The following is a 27,929-nucleotide window of genomic DNA, read 5'->3' on the forward strand; positions in this document are numbered from 1 at the left end:
CATGTCTGTCATTGCTTATTAATCCGACTTGCTTTGCACTCGGCCGCCCTCATTTCTTCCTGGCTCTGACTGTTGCTGCTTGAGCGACTCTTCTTTTTCATTCCCTCTCTGATCTGGAGTCCTCTTTCCACTCTAATTTACTACTCCTCCTTTTTTCAAGCCCAGAGCCTCTGGGTCTCCCGCACTTCAGTCAAGGGGATTAGAAGGACGGTATGTGGACGGGAGATGGGGAAAGTAGGAATGGTTACAGGGGAGACTGAATACAGGAAAGATGAAAAGGTCCGAGTTCTCAGCAAGGATGCATTTTTGAAGCAGCTAAGTATTGGATTGTCTGTTGTGCTTCTAGGTTGAGGGCCGTTCACAGGCGTACAACCAAGACTGCAGTATGTTGGAGTTAATTTCCTGTAGCCTTGTGTGTACCGATTTACTTCTTATGACGGGGTGAGTTTAGGGTCAAACTCATTTATGTTGCCTCTAAAGATGGCAGCGCCCTTTTTTTTATTAGTAAACTCCAATTCCATCATCTTGGTGACAGGAAGTGTGAGCAGCTTCAAAATATTTAAGTAGAAATTTTCCCTTCATTCTTGTCTCCTCAATTTGTTTCAACAAGATTTATTCTTGTAACATTTTTATGTTCCCTGTGAAGTTTAGCAATGACTGACTGAGAGAAACCTCTCTCTCTAATAGTGGGTACTGTGTACAAACATTTGTATTTTTGGTACGTTTCAGTACCTTATTTCCAAAATAAGGTACCAAGCACAGTAAACTGATGCATTACTTTGCATTGATTGATTGGTTTCACATAAAGGTTATCGAATTGTTCTCACAGGTCACCGTAGGTTTTTTTGATCGCCCGACTGAGTTTTTGGCATTTTGGCTGTGTTTAGATTTATTCGAATAATAGTTTAACTTTTGATTTTTACAAATTTCTGGTTTTAATTTTTATTTTAAGCCTTTTGTGATTATTTTCTGCTCTTCATATGTTCCACTGTGGTGTCTGATTGTAGCGGTCACCTTCCACATGTAGAAGCTAAGATAATTTAGGAATATCCATATTTATCCTTATTTGGTCAGTCACAGTGTAAAGACCTTTGCTGAGATACATGTTCAAACACACCCAATGCTATCAGACACAACACTGCTACGCTTTTAAATTAAAAAGTACAACATTTGCTGCCATCTTTCTTTATATAAAAGTCATCTGTTCAACACTTGTTTTCACAGAAAGAATGGCCTCACTGATTGAACTCCACTCTTTTTTATTTTTGAACAATTTTCCAATCAAATACATGCAGCATGCTTGTTATTACTGTTTTGCGAATTCTAGTATCTTTTACTGTGTAAAAATATAATCTCTACTACGAACGGTGATTTGACTCAAAGGCAACGTTGGTCTGCAAAGAGCACGACTGTGTGCTTTCCTTGGAGAAAAGCTTTACTTTTGAATTAAGTTTAATGTCCCTTTACCAATTTACAGTAACAAAATCAAAGTGATTCCAAATAGTTTCCTTAGCGATTTTTCCACAAAGTGTTAATCTTTCTCAAGGTATAGAGAAAACTGCAGTGCAAACTTTCCCTAAACACAGCCTCCCTCCTACATATGAAACTTGAATGAGGTCTTTAATAAACATGAACCAAGTGCCCCTTTCCACTGTAATTTATATGATGTAGATTCAATCAGGCATACCACCTAAGGATTTTCTCCTCACTCGACATACGCCATTATTATGCAGGAGCTGTATAGGGTAAAAATTGTGATAGATTTTGCAGAGATTTTCATTTCAGGTGCCTATTGATGAATAGTCTGACTTTATAAATACAATACATCTGAATCAAAAGAACCCCATTGCAGTGAAATATGTTCCAGGAGTCGGTCTTTTGTTTAACAGTCCAGTTTATGATTAAGCTGAGTTGAGGTGGCGCGATAAAAAAATAAGTTCTGGTGAAAAAAGGAGTAAGTGCAAAGTAACTTTTTAAAGTTTTTGACATCGAGTGCAATTAAATTCCCGGCCAAACATTACGAGGTGCAATTTTTTCCTATGTACTTCATGTTTCCTGGAAAATCTGTTTTCTCTGAAAATCTCCCTCTTCTGCCTCATGCTCAAGTGATTTTGTTCAGATTTCCAGAAAAACTTGTTCTGAGAAACATCACCTTGTCAAGGTAAATTTTTTATAGGATGTGTAGTGGGAAATATGATGCCAAGAAAAACTATACCTCCTAAAATTTTGTCACGCTAAAACCAAACTATTTAATTGTTTCTCCTGCTCGAACTGCGATGCTGAGAAGATGTGAAACGCTGTGAATCAAAAGAGTTGAACAAAAGGTGTTGATGCAAAGTATCAAATTAAAATGCATGAGCATAAATTGTCACACCTTTAAGATTTTTAATTGGAAAATATATATTTTTAATACGTGTTTCCTTTGACTTCACAATTATTTACGGCGTTGTGTTGTCCTGACAAAATCAAATAAATAGAATGTTGTGTTGGCAACGTGACAAAATATATATTTAAAAAAAAATCAAGCTTTAGAAATATTGTTAAAAGGGAATAAGCTTTACAAAAACTTATTAATATTTTGCCAAATATTTGTTGATAATGCACTCCAATTTAATTATTTTTATCGACTAACATAAGGAAGGTAGTAAATCTCGTCTCATAATATTTGAGTGAAAGTAGTTGGATGTGAATGTTACTAATCAATATTTAATAATACAAATAATTTATGAATCCTCAAAAACTAATTTACAGACACTTACCGATGCACATCCAGAATTCATTTGTAGATTTTTTCCTCTGGCCTCATTTCTTGTTTGCTAGACTGGGATTTGTTGGACAGTCACTCTTCTCTCTTTTTGGCTTTCTCTTTTTTTTCCAGTCAGACTTTCCTTCCTTTCAATTATTTATTTTCCTCCTCGCTCTGGGTGACAAGGCTTATCAGCTTGAAGGACGGTTCAGCCAGGATTACTTTTTGCCATTTAAGGTAAGCATATCTGCAGAAGTAGAAATAAATTTACAGGAGAACCAATGAAGTATCTCTGTAATGACTGTACATCTCTTTCGTAATCTGCTACATCAAGAATATTCATGAACAGCATCAGAAAGTAAAACTTAATTTTACTTAAATTAATTTTATGTAAACCTTAATTTTACTTTCATTTCAGGGCGTAATGACAAACCGTAGCCAAGCTCCCTGTTTAGGGAATTCAGCATGGAAAACATTTATCACATGTTCCAATAAAATCACTGGATGCACAATCTCACCAAAGTAATTGACCCTAATTTGTGAAAGTCAAGACTTCTAAATCAATTCTCAACATTAGCATTCAGATCATGAGGGAGAAAGCTGAATGTACACCCTTCAAAGCAGCTATTTCAGTAAAGTTCTTCGTTGTTATGGGACATCAGGTACAGGTTTAATATTCTTAACACATTAACTTTACAACCGTTTGCATTGATCTGCAAAATCTGAAAGGTCATAAGAATACACAAACTGTAAATGGAAAAAAGACTATCCAGTAACAAATAGATGATCCACACATCTAACATGTTTATTACTACAAGTAGCTTTCCATTGCTTGTACTTTTATTTGAGACATTGTAAAACTGAAACCCCTGGTAGCCATTTAAAGATGCTTAAAGACTTGCTCATGACAAGTGCTGCCTATTTCTACAAAGCTCCCTTTCGGAGCTGCAGTCACCAGCTGAGATTCCGCCTCCCAGAGCACCCTGCCTCATTTTCATCAGGTTAGATGTGCTTTTGGTGCTGCTTACGTGTAAGAGAAGAACACCTGTTGTACTACGCCTAACATAATTCATTTAATTAATAGATTATGACTCAATTAAAATGGGTGAAAATCTCATCTAAAGGCCAAATCTTGACCTTAAAAATAGTTAAATTATCACCCCGTTGTCTTGACAACTGAACATCTGCAGGTTGAGCTCATGAGACAAACTGAAGAGTTATTTACTTGAGGAATGTTTCTCTGGGATTGTTTTTGTTTTTTTAGGAAGTGTGGCCACTGCCCAGTTTTATTTATTTGTTTTATGTTTTGGAGTGGAGAGAATCTGTTTCTTTCATTCTAGCCATGCTGGCGCCTACAGAAATCTACACAGATGCTGTTGGATGCTTTAAAACAGTTGTGTGTATTCAAGTTTAGAAACAATAACAGATCAAACAAACATTATTGATCAGTGTTATATTTTTGATAATGCATGTTCAAAGAACAGCTTTTATTCTTTTTTGTGTGTTAATGATGTGATATTTACACAATAGTGTTTTTTTCTATCTTAACACAGACATCTGACTTGAATAACTCAAACGCTTTGATTTTTTTTTTCTTTAACTGATTGAGATGAAATATTTTCTTGCTATAATTGAAGATTATAGATACAAACAGAGATAAATGTCCATGTTTTTACTGTTGACTTCATTTTTTTCAGTAATTGCTGAATGCCTGCAGTGTGCCCCTCGCCTCATTATAACAAGTTGCTGCTACACTGGATTAGTCAAGAGAATGTGACTGACCTTCATTTTATTGACTGGCTCATCATTTTCTTTGCAAACAATTTTGCATTAATGACTTCACCAACAGGGTTTGATTCCCGGCCCTGGTCTTTCTGCATGGAGTTTGCATGTTCTCCCTGTGCATGCGTGGGTTTTCTCAGGTACTCTGGTTTCCTCCCACAGTCCAAAAACATGACTGTTAGGTTAATTGGTCTGTCTAAATTGTCCCTAGGTGTGAGTGTGTGTGCGCATGGTTGTTTGTCCTGTATGTCTCTGAGTTGCCCTGCGACAGACTGGCGACTTGTCCAGGGTGAGCCTGCCTCTCGCCTGGTACGCCAGCTGGAGATGGGCACCAGCAACCCTCCTGACCCCACTGAAGGACAAGGGTGAAAGAAAATGGATGGATGGATGGATGGATGGATGGATGGATGGATGGATGGATGGATGGATGGATGGATGGATGGATGGATGGATGGATGGATGGATGGATGGATGGATGGATGGATGGATGGATGGATGGATGGACATTTTCAAACTTCAGGGGATGGATACAAACTAATAGTTTTCCTCTTCTGCAGTGTGCACACTCTAAAAGAGATGGCATTTGACTCATCATAGTTCTCTAAGAAGAAAAAAAATAGCTTTCCTTTCATTCAAGTATAAACATTTCTTATAAAGTAGAACTTTGAAAAGCATTAAAAGTAATATGACCGCAAGGTTGGTGTAATCATTTTTCCACTTAAGTCACTCAGGAGGCTGGAAGTATATTTCATAAAAGAACAGCTGCACATCACAGCTTTTAGGCTTTAATTGTGAAACATTCTATTATAACCCTCTTAACGTGCCATTAGCTCTGATACTTTCTCTGTGGTAACAAAAAAAATAAATACATAGATTTTTCTCAACTTTGTAAAATGCACACAGTATCTATTGAGCTGGAATCTTGGCTCATCACACCTTGTGTTTCATCGGATAATGTTTCTACTCATCATATACTTGCACATTGAAACATTACATTTCATCAAGTCTGACAGCTATATTTCAACTGTATGGCTGTATAAACCTTTATTTAAGCACTCATCAAACATTACTGAAATGTAAGTAAAGAGGAGCCTACCTGGAGAAAAGCAGATATTGATAAGCACATTGGTGTTTAAACGTCAAAAAATAAAAAATAAAAAAATATTCCCATGGAGCTGGAACGATTTTTGCTTTTGCTTTTCTGCTTTGAGGCAGTTGGTATGATATGTAACCGTGGCAACATGGTGTGTGTGATTTTTTGTTTTGTTTTGTTTTTTTTTTTACAACCAGGAGCACCTCATAAGTATCTCAAAAGCTCACATAAAGTCTCTGGAATATATAAAGTGTTTTTGAATTAAACTGTAGGTCCGTATGTGCAGACCTACAACCTGCTGTCTGTTGTTAAGTGTTTCTTAAGAAAATATGAGATTGTGACACTTTCAAAAACATTTAGGCTTAACATGTTTTGTCACGCCCCTTTCTGTTTCTGTAGCCAACCATGTGGCTCTTGCTCTTTCTCGCCAGAATGAAAATCAACAGGCGAAAAAGAGCATCTATTGCCCCTTTTCCCTCCTCCCCTCCTCCTCTCCTCCTCTCCTCTCCTCTGCCCAGCAGCTGTTTCCAGCTTCTTTCACACTCAGCGCCGCGGAGAGCACATCCGCGGCTCAGCTGAAGGATGGGAGCAATCGCCAGTAACGCTCTCATTTAATTTTCACATTATATAACTGGTCGGGGTCAGGGTGAGGCGACCGGCAGCGTCTGGCTCATTTCTGCTGCACAACCAGGAGGGAGCGCGGAGCAGAAGTTCAAAGAGAGCAGAAGGTAAGGCGTAATTCATAAATAAAAAATAAAAAAATAATGTTCGAAAATAATTTTTGCAGGAATTTTCTATTCGTATATAGGCGAATAAGACATTCTTTTAAAAAAAATTGTAAACTTCTAAGTTTACTATACTTTTTTATTTCATTTCATAGTTTTAAATAGCAACAATTCGCATGAATCTGCAAAAATGAATAATCGAATCAACGTAATCTAGACATATTGAAATGTAATAACATTTATTCCATTTTTATTCTGGTTATACAATAAACTCCTACGATTTATGCCCATTATTAAAAAAGTTATAAATTCAAGGTAGCAGAGCTTTTTGCATGGAGTGACTGTGCAGCAATCCCTCCTCTTGGATATTACGTGGAAAGAAAGCATTTGTAAATAAAAATAAAAGCATTCATTTTGCTTCTATTTTTATTCATTATTCATTCATTATTATATCATTCATTAAATAACTTCATAATGAAGTTATTATAACTTCATTATTTTGGATGAAAGTACTAAAATTACATCTTAAAATAATAACTAACCCAACCTCAAATACTTGTGTCCCCCTTTTTTTTTTAAAAGATGCAACATGTAAATGTTTGGATTATTTCCATTTATTCATAAATTCCTGTTATGAATAACAGGAGTTATGACTCCTGGCTCCATACATAAAAAATAAAGTGGTCATTGTATCACAGTGTGAAGTGTGAATTGTACAGTGTGAAGTTATGTATCATTTGCAGCAGAAGCTCTTCATCCTATCACACAAACTAAAAGCATCTGAGATTCTCCAAGGCACAAGCTTCTTTATTACACATTCTTACACAGAAGTTTCCATTTTTTGTGATACAAGAATTTACTGTTCAAACCTGTGAAATAATTGACATAGTGTAGTTTACAGTAATGTTTTAATGCAATCACTGTGTTCTTAGCATAAATCTTAGACTAGTGAGTTTCTTGTGCGGACATTTTTTAGGTAGATTTATTTTAATTCTTTAACTATTTTATTTTCCAATTGTGTTTAAAGTAAAGTAATGAACTAAACTATAGGTTGAGGCAAAAGTTTTTGGCAGTGGAGTGGATAGTATGTTCTACTTTCTAACTAACCGTGTCGTATTGATTCCCAATAGCCATGTGTACAATCTCTGCCTTGTGACAAACTTGTATTATCATATGATTCACTTACAAGATAAAGGAAGGTATTACTCAGACTTGTTGTTTTCAGCCTTCAATTAAAAACCACTCTTCAGCACTTTATCCTCTGCTGTTGACTTCTGAGTGTGAGTTTCCATAACAGTCTGCTCACACTGGGCTCACTTCAGTTGTAAGTGACTAGCAAAAGCTGCAGTGTCTCTTTTTAAATAAGAGATGGAGGAGATGTGAAATTGCACGTTGAATAATAAATGCTGATGTCTGGTGCGGTGCTCTGCCTCAGGACTGGAATTTTCATGTTGTGGTTCTGTGTCGAAGTGATTCTCCTGCATGCTCCTCCGTTGATTGGGAAACCGTTTAAGCGGAGGAATTCTGGTCATTTTTTGCAAGATTTTACGTGGGAAAATATTTATTACCTGCTGTTTAATTTAGTCACTTCCATTTTTATCACTTCAGGCAAGTGGATTTCACCTTGCAAGGCTTTGAGCACTTGTTCCACCACTAGGAATTATTTTCCAAGAAACAGCTATCATTTCAAATCCTCTCGGTTTCACCTGGAAGGTAGAAATAAAACACACAAGAAACATCACATTCTGCCTTTTGTCGCTCTTCTTTTCATAATTTGAGCAGAGAATGATCTCAGAATAGTATGTAGTTTTGTTCTCTGTTGCATAATTTACAGACGCGTTGCAATGTATTAGAATATCATTTGAGTTAATGTATTTCACTAATTTAATTCACAACATGAAACCTACACAATGTGGAGATTCATTAAATATGGCTGCTTTGACTTTCATCTTCATAAAAAAAAAACAGTGCATCAACACGAGTAGATGATAAGATTTCCCAAATCATCACTGACGGTGGAAGCTTCACATCGGACATAAAGCACCTGAAATCCTATACATTTCCACACTCTCTCCAGACTCTGTGACCATAATTTAAACATCTACTTTCACTTTTAAAAAAGCACTGTAGAACACGGATGATTAAAGGAATCTTTTTTTCTTTTTGTAAGCCAGCTGAGATACAGTCTGTGGTGTTAAGGAGTGGCTTAAACACAAGGAGTGTCAAAATCATAGCTCATGTCTTGAATATGTTTGTGTGTGGTGATCCCAGCTGTATTCCACATCTTGTGAATCTTCCCGAAACTCTAGAATTTGCTTTTCTTTGCAAGTCTGTTGTTATGGCTGCTGGTGGTGCACACCACTTTGCATCCATCTGCGTGAATACCACACCATTAACTCTTGTTACATGTTCCCTGAGATTGTGTCAGCCATATCATAACAAAACACCTATGTGTTAAAAAAAATGCTATTTTATTGGTGTTATGTTATGATTTCCTGAAAATCTGTGTTTTTTTACTAGCTAAACAGATAAGTGAAATACATTTAGTTCAGTTGAGTATATATCTGTAGCATCAGTTCACAGCAAATGTGTGAATTGGCACCAAATGTTGTCTCAGTCAATTTGTTCTAGTCATGCAGGCAGATACAGTCAATTACACACAGAGCCTGAGTGGGAGTCATTTTTAGCCCTGGAGTTTCATGTTTCCAACCCAGTTTAGACAAAAACCTATTATCATTAAAATCAGGTAATTATAATCTTACATGATAGGTCTACAATTGTGGGGCATTGTGGCATAAAACTATTAAACGGTATGTCTTAGCGGAACAGAATTCATTGAGTTGATTGAATAGTAGTTTGCAAGCAAAGTACATCTTGCTTTGCCCACCTCTTCATCCTCCTTTGATATTGTTAACCTCAAGATCATTTTTAAGAAACAGTTTTTGCTCAACTTTTTCCAGCACTTTCCTCTTTTTATATATAACCTTCTCCATGTCCACCCTTGCTCTTTCTACTTTCTACCTGTTAAAAAATGCCCACAGTATTTACTGGTCATTGTTGGCCACAAAAAGAAATGTGTTTTTTTTGTTGTTGTTGTTGTTGTTTGTTTGTTTTTTGAAACACTTGTTTCAAGAAGTGTTTTTGAAACAACACTATTTTTGTTTTAAAAAAACAAAAAAGAGCGAATACGGCAGGCAGTTATAACATAAAAGCGGCTTCACTACCCTCCTATTGTAGTTAGACATTGATTACCAATAGTCAAATGAAACTGATTTTATGTTTAAATGGCCTGCCATACAGTGGTAGCATCTTGCTGTTGACATAGCTGCAAACCAGCTCAAAAAAAAAAAGATGGACGCTGGCCCTTGCGCCCCAAACGTCACACCCACCCACCGGGAAATGTCCCAATCCTCCCAATTCGCCAGTCCGGGCCTACATTAAAATATTCCAATTTGATCCTAATTGGAATTCAGATTGCAATAATATTATATTAGTATTCACCTTTGTGACCAAAATCTACTGACTGATCATTAAAAACAAAAAACCACCAAAAGAAGTCGAAGAAGCAAGTCTTTTTTTTTTTTTTATTCCTGAAATGGACAGAGAGTTGATTATGCAGCAGCTGAACACCATTCCCAGTGGCGTTGAGTCTCATTCCTTCCTCTCAGTGAAAGAAATCAAAGATTTATAGCAAGTCAGCTCATTGCTTTCACTTCAAGAACCGTGTACTCTGAAAACTGACTCCACTCTATTTACCATTGTCTTTTTGTTGTTGTTTTTTTAGCAGTGCCAAAACCAGACAAGGACAAAAATGTAATAGAACTGTCAAGAGTAACCAGAGAGGAGTAGAGGAGTGGACAAAGAGAAACATGAGGGTATTTCACAGGAGGATTGAGTGGTAGGAGAAAACAGGCTGGGTTACAGGGAGGATAGTTCTGTTTTAAGGGCAGATGAGGATGAGAGAAGGAGGGGTTGCTTCGTAAAAGTGATTTTGTTTGTTTAAAAAATGCGAAATAGTATAGCAAAATCTGTTTATTTCTTTTATAATCAAGTCTGAAAGAAAGTATTTTGTGTTTATAATTTGGTTGCATTTTTCATATTCTTAAAAAAGCTACTGTATTATTTTCAGAATATTGTTTTTTTTTTTTTTAACCATATAAAGTTGAATTTTCATCCAGTGCGTTGTTAATGTGTTTATGTGCCTCGGGGTGTTTCAAGGCAGTTTTCTGGACTGCACCTTGATATCTCAATTTAAATATCTCTGTTCTGTTTTATGTTTCTTGTGTGTTGTGACAACTAAATAACGCAAAAGCCATCTTCAGATATGTTGTTTCAGTTTTACCTATTTTCAATTTTATCCATCTATTTTCACATTCTCATCAAAATTTGTGGTTTCTTATCTTTTTCGATCATTAAAAAAAAACATTTACACTGTACTGTTGTACCTTTTCTAAGTCAAGAATCAGATCGTATTTATTTATGACTCAACTTCTCTCTTGTCTGCAAACACATACAATCTGACCTTAAAAATCTAATCTCACTAAATCCATTGACATTTTGTGCTTGCAATCTCCAATAACTTTTCACATTTCAGGATGTATGCTGGATGAATACACTGTTAGTTAGATTTCCTCTGATGTTATTTAGTTTGCACAACACACAAGAAACATAAAACATAACGGAGATCATCAGCGACATGCAGAGAATAATGTATATTCTTTCAAAGTTGCTGTCACACTGTTTCTTGGCTTGTATGTTATCAAACCTGAAGATGCTTTTCATGAAGGTCCAAAATCGTGCCCCTATTTTGTGTTGCGTAGAACTTTTCGATCCGACTGATTTTTGTCTCACATAATAAATGCTAGTGTTGTGGTACTGGAGACCGGTCTTGGCCTCGGGTTAGATGGTCTTGACTACAACACTAATGAACGCCTGTCCATCTTTGACTGAAAGTTCAACACAATCTATGAGGTCAATTACCTAGCAACGTATTCAAATAAAAAAGTTAAATAAAATCAAATGGTTTGTGTTCTTGTCATGGTATAGCCACTCCAAATACTCAGCATGCTGCATGCTTGTCCAAATGACATTCACAGCAACGAGCTGTTCTGCTCAAAGAGTCGTATACAAGTTGTCATTTTTCTCATTTCTTTTATTGTTTTAGCAATGTCACTGTTCCCTTCTCTGCAGAATTTTAAACTTTAGTCTTAGTCTTTCTGTTCCACGCTCATTTTTTGCTGTCACCTTATTGTGTCAATTCTGGTCACAAACACATCTCAACACAGCTGGTGGTCCAACAGAGTTCCATTTCTTCAGTCTCTGAAAAACACTGGTTCTTGATAAAATGTGAGAGAATTATATTTTTTGCTACCAAGGCAAAGTTACAGTTCAATAGTTCTTGATTTATTTCATTTTTGGTTGGAGGAAACATTTTCTTTTCTTTTCATTGTTATGGCATTTGAAGTAACAAGATATGAGCTAAATGTAGGATTTTTCTTCAGCTGTAAATTGAAAGTAAATATATTTGAGGTTCCAGTTGAGCCGCTGTGGGCAAAGGATGAGCTGGAGCTGCTTGAATATTTCATTTTCTTCTTTTGCTTTTTGGTTGCAACATTTTGTAGCTTTTTTTCTTGCTCCAGTTTAATGCCTTAGGGCAGCTTGTTCTTTGTTGTTTTGAATTAATTTTGAAGTAAACTGAAATGAGAGTTCCTTTGAAAACATTGCTTGAAACACAGCTTAGAGAACAAAGCTGGTAATATATTCAGCTTTTTTTTTTTTTGTTGAAAAAAACAAACAAACATATGTATTTCATATATTTTGTTTTCAGTAAATCTGACTGAAAACAACGTGGTGGTTAATGAAGTTAACAGATGATTTATCAGTAATAAATCAGTAATGCATCCTTCCCATCACATGAGGAGTCCAGAATTGGTCTGCAGGATTTCCAAGATTGTTTGAAAACTAGTAGATCTTAGCAGAATCTCTTGTGAGTGTGAAGGCAGTCATTATGCTACTGCACTGCTTAGCACTCACCAATACATTTCATTTTTACTTGATGGTTTCCCATATCAGGCATCATATCTGGAACTGGATGTTTGCTTACAAGCTATGTAGTTTTCCCTTAACGTTAAAACCAGATGTTTCTTTATAAACTAAGACATCACTTTTTTGTCACTCTCTCTGATATTAAATCAAAATAAATATTTTGGGTCAATTAGAACTATGAGGGTTATTCTTAATCAGTCAAAAAGGTTACATACATTCTCTTGATATTTGGTAGCAATGCATTTAAACTGTGTAAATACTTACCTTTACAACATTGTGTTAACCTAAAGTGTTGCCCAAAAAGCTGAAAGACTATTTTATGGTTGGACTTTTCATTGAAATTTGAAAGACATATTTCCATCCAAATCTCATGTCTGTTCTACTTTTTCCATTGAAGCAGTAATTGTTCAGTGTTCTCCATGATTCCTCTGTTGATTCTTGTTAGTATAACTGAGTTATACTAACAAGTGTCCTTGATAAGGTCCACGGTGTGGCAGTGTGTTGATGTATTAGCTCTTCTCGTCTTGGCTTTGATTGCAGATAAACTTGGGATAAGCAGTATAGCTTTGTGAAAATCTGAATCTTATTCATCACCTTCAGGCCGACAGCAGATTTGATAAAGTGTCAGAGGTCATTTACAATTTTCTCCATCCATTTTCTTTACACCCTTGTCCCTTAGTGGGGTTGGGAGGTGCTGGTGCCCATCTCCAGCTAACGTTCCGGGCGAGAGACGGGGTCACCCTGGACAGGTCGCCAGTCTGTCGCAGGGCAACACAGAGACACACAGAACAAACAACCATGCACACACAAACACACACCTAGGGACAATTTGGAGAGGCCAATTAACCTGACAGTCATGTTTTTGGACTGTGGGAGGAAACCGGAGTACCCGGAGAAAACCCACGCATGGGTTTTCAGGGGGAACATGCAAACTCCATGCAGAAAGACCGGGACCGGGAATCGAACCCAGAACCTTGCTGCAAGGCAACAGCTCTAACTGCGCCACTGTGCAGCCCTTTACAATTTCCTATTGGTAATAAATAACTGATGTGCCATTTCGCATGATTTTGTAAGTTGTTGAGTCAGATGAGAGCAGTGGAAAGAGGAGAGTGGAGAAAATGTAATGTATTCCCCCAGTCATGCCTCTTTTCTGCATGTCTGCTGACATTAATGGTTGCTATATAAATTTATTCACACATTTTATGTTTTTCTGTCTTCCCAGTTTCTTTTTTTTTCTGGAAATGAGACAGCAGATGTCACATAAAACTAATGTCATAGAAGTATCCTTAAATCTTTGTTAGTGATGTTATTTTGAAAAACGTGAATGGACTCCTTAAAAGTTTTTCTACTGAGCTACTTAATTTGCCCCAGTTCAGAGGAAAAAAAAACATTCAGCATAATCCAGTTTTCCGTGTTTCCTCCATCTTTTAAAAAAAATAAATAGATGCTCCTGCCATGTGGCTGAACCACTTTCTGGTGTTGCTCATAAATGACCCGTGCTTGCCCACAAACAGGTGTGAAGAACAGTTTCCACACCACGGCACCTGCCGTCTGACTTTTCTTTGGCTGGAGGAACCATTCAGTCCCAACTCCGCTACTCAGATGGAATTAATTCAATGCTTCCCCTGCGACTGCCATGAAAACACGGATTAGAGAATAGCTGAGCTTTACTCCCATCCTATGCCACTTTACAGGTTTCTTTCAGGCATCTGATGAAAAATGAGACATCCCTGCCATCCTAAGTGACATTGAATGGACATTTTGTAATAACTAAGGCGAGAAACAAACAGTAAAAGCAAAATTGCTCTTTGAGATTTCCTAAGGGGAACTTTTTTATGGCTTTAAACATCTAAATGTTGAAGTTTTTTGTTCATAGCCTGCGAGCCAGATTTTGCAAGCTAATAACACAAATTGCCATATGGTTTTTATAGTTGTTTCCATGCTACCCACATGAGTGCTAAAGGTATGGGCAGCTCTAACATCTGTTGGAGTGCCCATAAATCTGTAAAAATAAAAAAAAACTATTCAGGTTTGGGAACAACATATGCTGCCTTGTTTTTTACTAAATGCTTTTTTCAAGTTTATTGGTCCTGCAATGCTTTAATTGGCTACTTGGCTCCTCGAAAATGCTGTAAAAGCATACTATAAATGGATAAATTAGTTAATTGTTTCTCCTTATTCTTCTTTTTCTTAAAGCACGGTGAAAAACTAGGATGTAAAATTCAATAGTTTTGAAAGAATACATTTTCTTTTTTTTTTTTTAGATGTCATTTCTTCTTCTTTCTGTCCAAACCATCATCACAATGCAACTGTTTTTTGTTTTTCTTTAATTCACATAAATTAGCACAAAAGAACCATAGTCATTGTGGTATTTGGGATATTGATTGATTTGATATTTTATTTTCCTACAATGCTAAGTGTGTTTTAGTATTTTATTAGTCTCTATAGTCACGTTGATTTATTTCAGTTTTTTATCTTTGTTTTCTAGAAATCCGCTAATACAACAGTTGGTGAACAAAATCTGATGATTTTGTGCTTTGCTGATTTCACCGACTGATTAGCTACTGGAGGCTTATTAAAAATCCCATTTTCTAATTAGTGAACTCACCGTAGGATGTGCTGACAATAGTTATGAGGGTGAAAGCTCTTACTGATGGAGAAAAGACTCTCAGTTAGCAATTTTCAGAATCAGTGAAGTGTTTGAAAACGAAGTCAAAGGAAGCACAAAAGCTGCAAGAAGCCTTGAGAAAGGAAGCATTTCTGCAGAGGCTTGTTGGCTATTCCCCTAGGCTGCTACTTTTAAGGAAGTGAGACTTCATCAGATAAGGATGAACACATTGCAGCAAAGTTTATCTGTTTTTTCCTTTGATAATCCCAATTCTGTCTGCCATGGAACGTCTAGGACTGCTCTCAGTCATTTATAAGTGTTACTGTTACGGTGTACTCTCTATTGAGGGAGGACATACTTAATGCTATTTGTCTTTGTTTTGAAATTATTTGGAAATCCTAATTAACTACAGAGCTGTGACACTATGAATGTTCTCCCTCACACACATTCTAATTTAATGACCTTTAATTAATGAGTGATTTAATGGGATAAATGAAACAAAATCTAATTCTATTTAGTTGTGTATAATTTTTACAGATATCTTTGTCCCTTAACATGCAGGACTTTTTTAATGAAGATTTTTTAAATCTATATTAATAAACAGGTTTCATTGTTATATATAGTACTTAGAGAGAAATTGGAATTGGCTGGTCAAAGGTTTACAAAATTCAAGATTTGAAATTTGACTCAGAACACTGCATTTTCTTTGTTTTCCCATTTCCCTATTTTTTTCCCCCATCTTCCTTTTTGACTGTTTGGGTTCATTGTTTCAGTTTCTGACATTTTGCTTTATGATTTAACTTTCATCCATCCCCTCTAAAAAGTTTCTCTCAGCTACATCTTGTGACTTGAGGAGATGATGCAATATGGTGTTAAAATCTCTAGATTTTCAGTATATTTTATAAAGAGTGGCCGTCATAATTATTGTCTTGTTACCAGAGTCAGAGAAAAAATTACAAGTAGCTAACAACATTACAATGGAGTATATTTTAAAGAATTTCTAAAATATGTGCCGCAGTTTTACTCAGAAATACATTATCTATTATTTTAGCTCCACTTTTAATCACTTCGGAATGAACTAGTGAAACTCTAGAATGTCTTAACAGGCTTTAGGGATTAAATGTCATTTGTATTGTGGTTCTTTGAGTGATTTCCTATTCAGCGCACTCTGTGTTTCTCTGTGATGCGACACAAAAAAGACAAAATCCATTGCTGGTGTTGTAGAAACCTTTGCTTTTTATCTCCTCTGTTGTTAAGAAAAGAGCTCAGCGTTTGTATTTGCTAAGAAAGACTCTTGAATGAACTCCGAGTCGCGTGAGGCCTCATGGTAATTACTTTTCTCCTCCTCTCTTTGTTTTAGCCACTTTCCTCCCTCTTTATCATGTTCACCGGAGCGAAGCCATGACTTTACTCAACGAGTCCGAGGACACCACCTCACCCTCCGCTCCCCTCTCCTCCCTTAGGAACAATTTCTCAGCCTTTTTCACACCTGACGCCTCTTATTCCCTTGCATCCTATCCCACCTCCTCCTCCTCTTCCTCCCTGCTGACATCCTCCAACTGCACTGACTCTTCACCATCTTCCTCACCACCGTACAACTTCTACGCCGTTCTGTTAGTCCTTCTAATCTTTTGTGTGGTGTTCGGCAATGTGCTGGTGTGTGTGGCTGTGTCTCGGGAGCGTGCCCTGCAGACCACCACCAACTACCTCATTGTCTCCCTGGCCGTGTCGGATCTGCTGCTGGCAACCCTCGTCATGCCTTGGGGTGTTTACCTGGAGGTAATGTATAAATGTGCACAACTTTGTTTTTCAAACAAACTCAGTAGAAAACAATTTCTCTGACCCAGAGTGGAATAAAGCTGAATCTTTCTTTCTAGGTTTAGGTAGTTTTTTTTGTTTGTTTTTTTTCATTTTTGGGGGGAGTAAATGCAAAACAAATGAAAGTTGTTTTCATACTTTAAAACAGCAGCGACATATTCTGTCGCACTGCTAAAGTATTCAATTGCAAAGCACTGTCTCCTCAATGTGAGAGGAGGAAAAAACATGAAGTTGACATATTTAGATAATGTCTATTGAGGTAGTTAAGAGACAATGATACTTTTGTAGGAGACGGGACATAATCAGCAGAAACTTAGTTGACTTATTAAGTCACAATTGAGTAAAAAAAAAAAGTAGATTATCATCCATTTCAGATCACAAGATATTTTCATTAACCTCGGGTTTCCATGTGAATCAGTGGGTAAGAAAAGTCGAAAGAAATGATGTTGAAAAACGGATGATTTGCTTAAATCTGTCTTAGTGGCCCAAGATATAACAAGATCCTGCAGTTTCATTAGGCATTCTAAAATAACATATTCATCTGTTATTAGCTTGGCTAATTAATTCATAATTACATTTATCAAATATGTAAATTAACAGTTCATCCCGTTGCAGAAAATGCCCATGCAATGTCTGAAAGGCTGCAAAGTGAATCTCTTTGGGCTTATAGTCAGACAAAGAAAGAAGAAGCTATTAGAAACACGATGATTAAAGTTTTATTTTATTCTTCTGCTGCTTATTCAGACATAATTGACTTGCATCATACTTGAGTTACAAGAAAATTGTTTTGTAATGAAATTGTCCTTGTGAGATCATAGGGAACGGCTGAGCCATAACTTTCATCTATTTTTGTGTTCCTGAAGGTGGTTGGGGAGTGGCGCTTCAGTCTAATCCACTGTGACATCCTGCTCACTCTGGACGTCATGATGTGCACCGCCAGCATCCTCAACCTGTGCGCCATCAGCATTGACAGGTGGGGTTCCTCTTTTTTTTTTCTTCTTTCTTTTTTTTTTTTTATCCCAAAGGTGAACCTAACATGACGCAATGAAGGCAAGTGAAGAAGACGTAAGTTTTTCTACCAAAATCAAAGGCACCCTAGAAACAGGAAACCCAGAAAAAAAGAGAGAAATGAGTAGAAAACAGGGTCAGGTAGTTATTGACCTAGCAATGAGTGTCAGAGAAAATAACAGAGACAACGAAGGAGTCTGTCTGTTGGAGAGTGTGATTACAGGAACAGAAGATGTGTTGAGATGGCAGTCAGGGGAAAGATCAGAGAAGATTAGCCAGCAGAGAAATCAAACTCAAGAAATCTGAACAATAATGGAGAGAAAACATTTTTTTCAACAAAACAACATCCACTCAGGCTGATACTGCAAATATGAGGAAAAATAGCATAACCCCTTTTTTATTGTATAGCCTATTTTAACAACTATGCACATTTGTAAAAGCCGCTCATTTTTTAAAAATCTTATTTTGCGTGCCTTATCAGAATATATTTTTATTGAATTATATTTCATGCTTTGTATTCAAAATCTAAATTTAAAAAATATCCTTATATCTTAAAATTCACTGATGGCGGGTAAACTTATACAATTTTTAAAAAATGTAATAACTGTTTTCCTCTGGGAAACTTCAAGCCATGAAACAAAACTGATAAGAAATGAATAAAAAAATAAACTGTTTCTGTCAAATTGCTATAAGCAGTAGAGTAAAGACATTTGTTATTTTGTTAAATATATAGTTTACATGTTTTTGAAGCTATTCCAAAAAGTATATATGGTTATCTTGTCTGGCCTGTTTGCTTGATATTTTGCTGAATTATTAAATAAAGTGTCTTGAAGTTGCGCAAAATTAGACGTGTCAAAAAGCTGGAATGATGATGGATCTAAGGGAGAACACCTGCTACATCATTTGTTTTTATTTTATCATCCAACTATCACTGAGCAGAAGGACAAAAAGGCTGTGTGTACTGTCATCATTTATGTGTCCAGCAGGTTGGAGACTGTGGTTTTATGTCCCCAACGTCCTCTGCAGTCAGCTGTGATCTTGACAGCTTTTTAAGGCCCATAAAAACACTTTTAATGATTTGACCTTCCACTTGATGCGCTCGTCCTGCGTCCTGAGGGAGGTGACCAGACACCCAGTGGGCAAACCGTCTACAGCTGTGTCCTCATTTTTCAAACCAACATATTGAGGTTGCTCTAGTTTATACACACGCAGGCTCTTTAGTCAGGCTTGAGGGTGCAAAAGACAAAAACAACAAAAAAATGCAACTAAGGTTAATCTTAGATATTTGACTTCTGGCTTTGATTCACATAAAAAAACATAAGATTGAGCTTATGCATTTTTTGTGTGTTTTATCCATCAACATGTAATTTTTTTCTTTGCATGTATACGTTTTGCTTATCCACAAAATACTTTTTAAAGTATTTATAACCTCTTTCTTTCACGCAACTACAAACTTTAACTTTTGTTGTGGAGAGATAAAAACAAAAAGGAACTTTTTGTCATGCAGAATATTGCGCGCAGACAAAAACTTTCTGTATGCCATTCTAAGCACACAGTCCACAAGGGGAAGCATACGTGTGAAATAAAAAAAGCTTGAGGATGCTTTTCTTGTGCACGGAGAAAAATAATGTACAGGATTGATGGTAAGATGAATTGAGATCATTACAGGGAAATTCTGGCAGAAAACCTGAAAGAGGCTGTAAAAGTCTTGAGACCACTATTTGATAAATGTCTCAAAAGTTAATAATGTAATCTCCCATCATGCAAAAAAAAAAAAAAAATGAATCAAAACAACCAAATAATGAATTAAAATCCCTTCTCAGGTTTGTACTAATTGATCAAGTTTTATTGCTGAAGAGATTAGAAGCAGCTTTCAGTCACTACAAGAACTAGTGACTGAAGGCAGCAGCAGAAATCAAAGAACAACAAGAGTCTCCTGTCTCTGATGAGGTCCATCTGATCCTGACTTCAAACTGCCATCATCTGCAAAGACTTCTCAGCATTCATTTAAAATGTAATAAAGCAACCTCACCCTTAGAAGTAGTTCAACTAAAAAAAATACACAGCTGCAGATAAAGCTCTACATTGTGATTTGCCATCGTTTGCAATGCCTGAATCCTTTTTATGAGGACTTGCTTGTAAGAATCTGAACTGCTCCAGGCTCACCATCTGATTATACGTTGCAGGCTTTGAAGCCTGAACGAACTTTTACGTAATGGATGCTGTGCAGAATCTACTCACGTTTTAACAGCTTCTGCCTACTTCTTGCCTGTGACATTCCGTGTGCCGCCGAGACTTGAGCTGCTCACTTAAAGCCACCAACAGCGGCAGGCAACTTCAATTGCTTTTGACAGCTATGGGTTTTGTGTCCTTGTAGCTGCGAAACAAGAAGTGACAACTTTGGTCTGTTTGAGAAACAAACCGAGATTTGATCATGTCATGTCATGTTTTTTCTACTTTAAAATATGTAAGAACACGGCTGTGGGATAACTAGCTCACTGGATTTATCAGAGATTGTTTGTTCTGTATCGACATATTTGTTCAGAAGCATGCCTAGTGGGTGTGAGAGGCATGCTAATGTGACAACTGTGGGTATTTTTGTTTTATACTTGTGCATGCATGTTGTTGCAGATACACAGCAGTAGCCATGCCGCTGCTCTACAACACCAGATACAGCTCCAGGAGGAGGGTGGCTGTGATGATCGCCGTGGTGTGGTTTCTCTCTTTTGCCATCTCCTGCCCTTTGTTGTTTGGACTGAACAATACAGGTGAAAGTATCTTTTAGACGCTCCTCTCACATTACTTCAGTCAGCCATTGCGGTGGTCAAAAGAAGCACACCTATTAAGGCTTTAAAAGTAGCACAATGAAACTTTGTTGTGAAAAAAGATGATATTTTAGGGGTTGTGTTATTCCTACTCAGCATTGTGCACCAATGTCCCCTTATCTGACAAGTTCTGACATAATCAATGGTTGTTTTTTTTATTAATTTACCCTTAGCATCTCATTTCAGAGTGAGATGATGTAGTTAGTTGTCTGCTGTGTCTTTTTTTTTTTAGACAAGGCTGTTGAGCAAAGATCTATCACATGTGTGTTTCTCATTATGCAGGATGATTTTTATTCTTTTATTCTAAAGTGACTGATCAAAATATTTTATCATATCAAAAATGTTCTATCTCCACATATTGTGCTCCATTGTTGTTATGGATTCAGAGTTTGGTTTCCAGACAATTCTGCGAGAAGAAAAGCAATGAGAGAAACAACTTTGAGACATTGTGCCACTTCCAGCCCAGGTTGAGACAAAATGAAGTTTGTTTTATTAAATGATGCTAGAAATGTTCTCATTTATTTGCGCTAAAACTTGCAGAGCTTTTCAGTCAAAATGTTCACACTTTTTTGTCATCTGACAGCAATGCTGCTGCACAGCTGTTTCACGCATCTGGGAACATTAGCCAGCACTCAAATTACTTTATGCTTAAACTCTTGCATTGGCAAAATAATTTGTTTGCATTGAGTTTGTAACGGACGATGCTTTGTAAAGCGATTAGACACAGACAATCTTTGATTAGTTTGTTACCTCACTGGGCAGTTGGAGTGGTGGCACTCATCAGTCAACCTCTGAGCTGATAAAGGCTTCTGCGGTGGGGGGGTGGGCCAAAGCTTTGAAAGTGTTCAGACTGAGCTCAAAGAAAGGGCTTCAGGCTGAGCGAGAATCACAAAGTAATGTGAGAGCTTACTTCCAACAAGCCAGCACAGCAGGACTGAATGATGCAAGTCAAACTGCGAAAAAAAACATCTCTCTCCTCGCAGCTACGTGTTGCTCGTACATTACGACACGCAGCTTGAGATGTTTCTCATTCGTTTCTGCTGACGGTGTTAGTGATTGAGTTACATCACTGGTACACTTTAAATACAAGCAGTGTTTTCATAGATGTTTTTGACGAAACTTAGATTAGTAAAATGCAAAGGGTGTTGAATAATGAAATTGAACCTAAGGATGGCTTCAAACTGTGGGAATAAATGGGTTAAGGACCTGTAAGGAAAATATTAACTTCTGCCATGTCTCTTTTTTTTTCTCATAACAAGTGATGTAAATAACACATTTATTCAAAATGGATAAAACAGTCAGGACACAATAAAAGCTACAACAAACAGGTGACTGAATCTGTCTGTGTTTGTAGTGCATTTAAAAGAGATGATGAAAGGCAGATTGCCATCTAATCTGATCGTCATGTAATTTATTATTATTATTATTATTATTATTATTATTATTATTATTATTATTATTATTATTATTATTATTATTATTATTATTATTATTATTATCTCATAGCTGTTGCTGATAATTAGAAAAGAATAACCAGCAGCAAATTAATATGATATCAAAGTTAGGAACCCAGAAAAACATGCTATTTTTTTTTTTGTTTCATTACATTTGAGGGGGAATTTTTAAGCATCTAAATTTGTCGGTCTATTTGTCTGAAGGTGATTAAATTGGCTTGCACTTTATAAAACTGTTTTTATAGTATTGCATATGTGAACTCAGAGAATAGTTATTCTCTGAGCATAATGTATCGTGTATGTTTTGCATGCTTTGAAAGCTGTTTGTGATGCCGTTTAATAACAATCAGAAAGCTTTTGAATTCTGTGTGAAACCAGGGCTTATTTTGGTGCATGACAATAAAATAATCATGTAGGTGCATGTAATAATTTATTCTAATTTTGATGCAATATCTGGCACCTTCATTGCTTGAGTTGCGTATTTTGCAAAGCTAATACTTGCGTTTTCTTGGTTGTCTTTCCTGCATCAGCCAGCCGGGAAGGCACCACATGCAGCTTTGCAGACCCGGCGTTTGTGGTCTACTCCTCCGTCGCATCTTTCTACGTGCCATTTATCGTAACACTGTTGGTGTACGCCCAGATCTGCGTGGTGCTGCGTAAACGTGGCAGACGCACTGCCCCACCACGCAAACACGGCCTGCTGACACAAGGTGGTCCTGGAGCAGCAGAGAGTCGACAGCGGAAGGTAAACGTCCCAGTTTTGCTGAAGTTTCACTATTTCCTTATTGTTTTAATTTGTTTGGGCTGATATTTACAGTAAACATCCATGAAACCTAAAACCCAGGACACTGCCTTAGTGGCAGAAGATATGTTTAATAATCTAAATAAGTAAAAACTAATTCATTTGTTTCAGTAGATTTAAGTAAATAATTGTCCAAAATAATCATTCTACACATTTAAAAATGTAGTATAACATACTATGGCCAGTAAAGCCAGGTGGCAGAAAAATGTATTTGCGCCTACTCAGTTGTTGAAAATTTTATATAAATCAAACCAATATTTTATTTGTAACTGAGTGTACGTAGTGTGTATAATGAGAATTGTTCTCCGGTTCATTAATTTAATCATTAAAAATCACTATACTCATACTTGCACATTATTGCACAAACTGTGTCTCCGTGTTGCATAACACTCTCAGGCCATCACACACTGTGTATTGCATTTTAATAAACTCTCTCTGTATTGTATTGATTTTAGTTTTTATTTGAAAAACAGAGGTCATAAATCTGCTCTATGTCTTCAGCTGAGGAGAGGGGGGGGTAGAAATGGTCGACTGCACTAAATTAAAACTGATTATTTTATACTGACAACTTCCCTTTACCATTTTCCTGCTACGCAGCAGCAACATCGGTTTTCAAGAAGGAGAAAAACAATGTCAAATTTTAATATTGTTCCATTAGAAAACAATGTGTTGTTATTGATTTAATAACGGTGGAACAACCACTGCTGTCTAGAAAATTCTTCTCAAATTTTTTTTGTTTCTTTTTTCCAAAGGTTGTGTTTCAGTTTAATAAAAAAAATAGGTTACTTGTGAGGTTAGGGTAGCTATTGATTGAAAATTAAATTTAGAAGCCACTTGAAGTGTCATGCAAAACTGTTACACTTTGTCTTTTTATTTGCAATAAGTGTGAGGGTCTTTTTTTGATCTTCACTCTTTTCATTTATTGAATTTCCTGTTTCCTTCCCTTCTCAGAATAAGTGCACACAACCAGAAGATGTGAAACTGTGTACCCTGATCCTTAGGCCTGCCACTGCAGGTCCTCAACGAAAGAAAGTGGTGAGCAACCTAAACAAGCTGCCCATATAAACAATGTGAATATTTATTTCTCTATATTTTCGTCTCTCTTTCCATTGAGTCTCCTGGCTCTGCTGTGAATTCCTGCTTTGTTATTTGATTATTAATACATTATTACTGTCCCATATTTAACATTTTGTTTCTTCTCAAATCTGCATCTTTTTTTTTGTCCCCCAAAGCTTGCCTTCATCAAAATAGGCTTGCCTTCCTCATCTCCCTCCTTCTTCCCTCTCTATGCATCAGACCCTCGTGAAGGAGTCTGTGGTTCATCCCCTCGAAGTGGAGCCGGGTCGGTTCCTACCACAGACGGAGCAGAATCTACCGCCTCCCAACGCTCCACAGCCTTCCAATCATTCACTGCAGTCTAAGATCTCACTCTCCATCGCGGTAGGACCGGCCCCGGCGCTTCCCTCAACCGTGGCGCGATCCGCTCTGACGCCCCGTCCCCCCACCCTGGAGGATGGCATGAGGGGCCGAGAGGGGTGGAGGGAGCGCAGCGGAGGCAGAGAGAAATGGGGCACCACCAAGGAAAGGGTGAGAGGGAGGCTCTCACAGCAGAAGGAGCGGAAGGCAACGCAGATGCTGGCTATTGTGCTGGGTGAGGAGGAAGAAGAACAGACTAATTGATCAGATGTTCACATAGAATTAGTGGCTCTTTAGACTGCCTCACTGTTATGGAGGTGAAGTATAAATAAAATCTATCTATTTGGGTTGAACAGGCTTATTAAACAATTCTATTTTTTGTAGCTCCATTTATAGTTTGTTTCTCGCCAAAGCTTTTTCTTTAGCATTAACCTGCAAGTACCACATTTTAGCTTAAGGTAGAAACTACTTTTATACTAAATTGCATTCTGCTTCCTTACAACCTTACGTGTTTTATATTTTATGGATGGATGCATCTCTCAAAATAGAGCCGGTGAGGTTATCTGTTGCTTCGGTAGTTTTGTGACACTGGAATAATAAAATGTAGAAATGTGAATGTTGTTTCATTACTCAGATTCCTGTATGAGTTGTCACATATTGCTGTGCAAGCTAAACACACATAGGCAGGCTGACAGCTGCATTAGGCGAACTGTATTTTTTTATTGCACACAATTTACATTCAGCATAGCGGAACGTATTCCATGGTTTATGTGGTGCAATCTTGTAGATGGTCAAGATCTGCCGGCAGCAGCCACATGTTCCACCTCATCCCAAACATTTAAATCCCCAAAGTAGCCAGTGAGAGATGTAAAACCTGGCCTTATACCTCCCGATTCTGGAGAAACAGCTGAAATGAAAGAATAAATGGAGTTTGATGGATTGAGATTTGGATTAAACTGGATTGTGTCTCATTTATACAACTGGATTGTGTTGGGAAGAATTTTAACAATTACAGCTGAATTTAGACCTGTTTAGATTTTCCATAATTGCATATAAATTGAACCAAATTATCTCATAAAATGACTAAATTTAATTGGTTACCAAGAAACTGCATTGTCATAATAAAAAAGTCTGTCTTTTTTTCTTTTCGTCTTAAGTCTTTTAAGATGCTTAACTTACTTCCTGGGTGAATTAAGCAAAATTTAGCTTTATTGTTAATCTTACATCACAAAATTAACAGTCAAAGGAGGTGTTTTTTCTTAAGGGGTTCTTCCTAAGGAAAAGCACCTCCTAAAGCAGGATTTTATGAATAGTAATACATAAATCATTTTTAGATCGCCGTTGAGCCTAAACATAAATAAATAATGTTCTTCACTAAATAAAGATTCAATAAAGAGTGAGTTATGACCATAATTCCTCCTTGAGAAAATGACTTCTGTAATTCTATTTTATGTCTTTCATTTGTTTTGAGCTGATATTCTGTGCCGTTGATTTTGCTAATGAGCTACTCAGAGATTTTCAAGTGAATAACGATGATCAGGCATTTTTAGAGTGGAATATGTATATGTATATAAGTATACACACATTCACACGTGTAATCAGTGTTGTCTGTCTGTCTGTCTCCAAGGTGTGTTCATCATCTGCTGGCTGCCTTTCTTCCTGACCCATGTGCTGAAGGCCCACTGCAGGAGCTGCTGCATCTCACCTTCTCTGTACAGTGCCGTCACCTGGCTTGGATATCTCAACAGTGCTGTAAACCCTGTCATCTACACAACTTTCAACATTGAATTTCGCAAAGCCTTCATCAAGATCCTGCACTGCTAGCCAAGATTAAAAATGCATCAGTTGTCAAGATAAATAAATTAAGAAGAAAACACGTTGTGGGACTTGGGAAGAGATTGCAAAGATAAAAATATTCTGTGACAGTTTGATTCTGAGAGGAACTGAGACTATAATCTGTGTGACTTGGAGTCACAGAGATAAAGATTCTTTTGGAAGGATCGAAAGGCCTCAGACAAGACTAAGCCACAGAGAGAAAACAATGTCTATGAAGCCAACGACGGCAGGCACCAAATATCCTTCAAAAATAGTTTGTGACAAGTGGAAGACAGCGACGAGAAAAATAACAAAGGTGGAGATATGTACAGTAAAGGAGACAAATACTGTGCAATGTGTCTATTTTCTGTAAAGGGGAATACGCTCAGACAGGTGATCATACTTCATCATTCTGACTCAGACTCCACATTTGTGGCTTTCAGTGCAACAGCACTGTTTCCTGAGTATTCAAACCTTTGATTTGTATTTGACTGGTTCTGCTACATTCACTTGTGATCTCAACAAACCTTCTCTCGATGTGTTTGCATGCGCTGGCATTTCTCACATGACGGGAGCAAATGAAATGCACAACAAAAGGAAAGGAAATCCTCCAAATTTGATTTTGTCTAATTTTGTATTGATGAACCTATACTTTCATTTAATAAATATGTGCTGTCAGTAACTGTTTTTAATTCCAACCCTACTTCACTGCATAAATTGTGCCATCTATAAATTCAATTGATTTTGTGTTGAACATTGTGTAAATAAATATTATCAATCATTTGTCTCATCTCTTTCAGCTTTGCTATGGAGGAGAAAAAACCCTCAGCCAAAATGAACCAAGTCAGTTTTTGCTCCTTTTTCCTTCCATATGTACATGGGAGGTTTCTGCACCTCCACCATCAGTTTCAACATCACTGTGGAGGAGAAAACATCCTCACTGCTTTCATCAGCTCATCAGCAGCATCAAGTGATGTAATTTTACACCATTGTGGGTGTCCCTTTTTTTTAATCATTTTAACTTTTAGTGATTTGAATGTGTCCACCTATTTTGATGATGGCAGCTGATGTGAATCGTTCACACAGAATCTGTGTATGTGTGTTTTTTACTGATTACTGTTAGCTGATCAAACTGCGGATCTGAAATTGTGAAGTTGTTTCCATAAGTCTTGCTGGAATAATTGTAAAATTTTGCTTGACACCATAAGACCTCTGCTTGTGCTTTTTCCTTCCCCCTTTAAAGAGGGCCATAACAGATGACTATGTATGCTTCACCATTTATGTGTGCATGCATACATGAACCATCATCAAGTCTCTTTGCAATGCACAGAACATCTTAGCAACTAAAAAATGCTAGTTTATGGGTTTATTCAAATGTGCATCCATTAAAAACAAGGGGAAATAAGTTTTTATTGTTTTGCCCGGCTAGAAGATAATGTCTAACTTTATAAGTCAGCTTATTGGCAATTCTGAATAAACTGTAAAGTGAGATTTGCAAGTCGAACTATTGAGGGAATGAATATAGAACTCATTTTGTCTTTGGTGGTTGTCTTGACTAAACTCATTGACTTCAAAGGCGTTCATTTAAATCCACATTTGTTTGCTAGATAATTTCCTTTTCCTTTGATATTATAATCCCCTCCTCTACCTAATCCTAAAGTGTCAAATAACTTCAAGAAATGTGAAATAATTTTATACTCTTGTGCCATTTAGTAAACTTTTCAGATTTTTAGTTCTCTTGATGTTCAAACATTATTTAAATGAAGGCAGCAGAAGTGAAAATTAAAACTAT

The 27,929-nt window shown here is 36.9% G+C and overlaps 1 protein-coding gene across 1 annotated transcript; it reads left to right on the top strand.

Annotated features, from left to right (window-relative positions):
- The first annotated feature begins 6,102 nt into the window (after positions 1–6,102).
- Positions 6,103–27,344, top strand: drd2l (dopamine receptor D2 like). Its single transcript, XM_008431217.3, has 8 exons — positions 6,103–6,349; positions 16,360–16,778; positions 17,681–17,790; positions 20,457–20,593; positions 22,635–22,849; positions 23,858–23,941; positions 24,203–24,557; positions 25,950–27,344. The coding sequence occupies exons 2-8, from the start codon at positions 16,401–16,403 to the stop codon at positions 26,144–26,146; spliced, it is 1,476 nt and encodes a 491-aa protein (XP_008429439.1). The 5' UTR covers positions 6,103–6,349; positions 16,360–16,400; the 3' UTR covers positions 26,147–27,344.
- The last annotated feature ends 585 nt before the right edge of the window (positions 27,345–27,929 follow it).

Source organism: Poecilia reticulata, chromosome 16 (assembly GCF_904066995.2).
Source record: "Poecilia reticulata chromosome 16, P_reticulata-male-v2, whole genome shotgun sequence".
Classification (NCBI taxonomy): Eukaryota; Metazoa; Chordata; class Actinopteri; order Cyprinodontiformes; family Poeciliidae; genus Poecilia; species Poecilia reticulata.

Bases quoted from the DNA above. Each gene is read 5' to 3' on its own strand.
- drd2l (XM_008431217.3), top strand. From the start codon at position 16,401: ATGACTTTACTCAACGAGTCCGAGGACACCACCTCACCCTCCGCTCCC. The intron at 20,594-22,634 runs GTGAAAGTATCT...TTCCTGCATCAG, and splicing joins GTTTGGACTGAACAATACAG to CCAGCCGGGAAGGCACCACA. The intron at 22,850-23,857 runs GTAAACGTCCCA...TTCCCTTCTCAG, and splicing joins CAGAGAGTCGACAGCGGAAG to AATAAGTGCACACAACCAGA.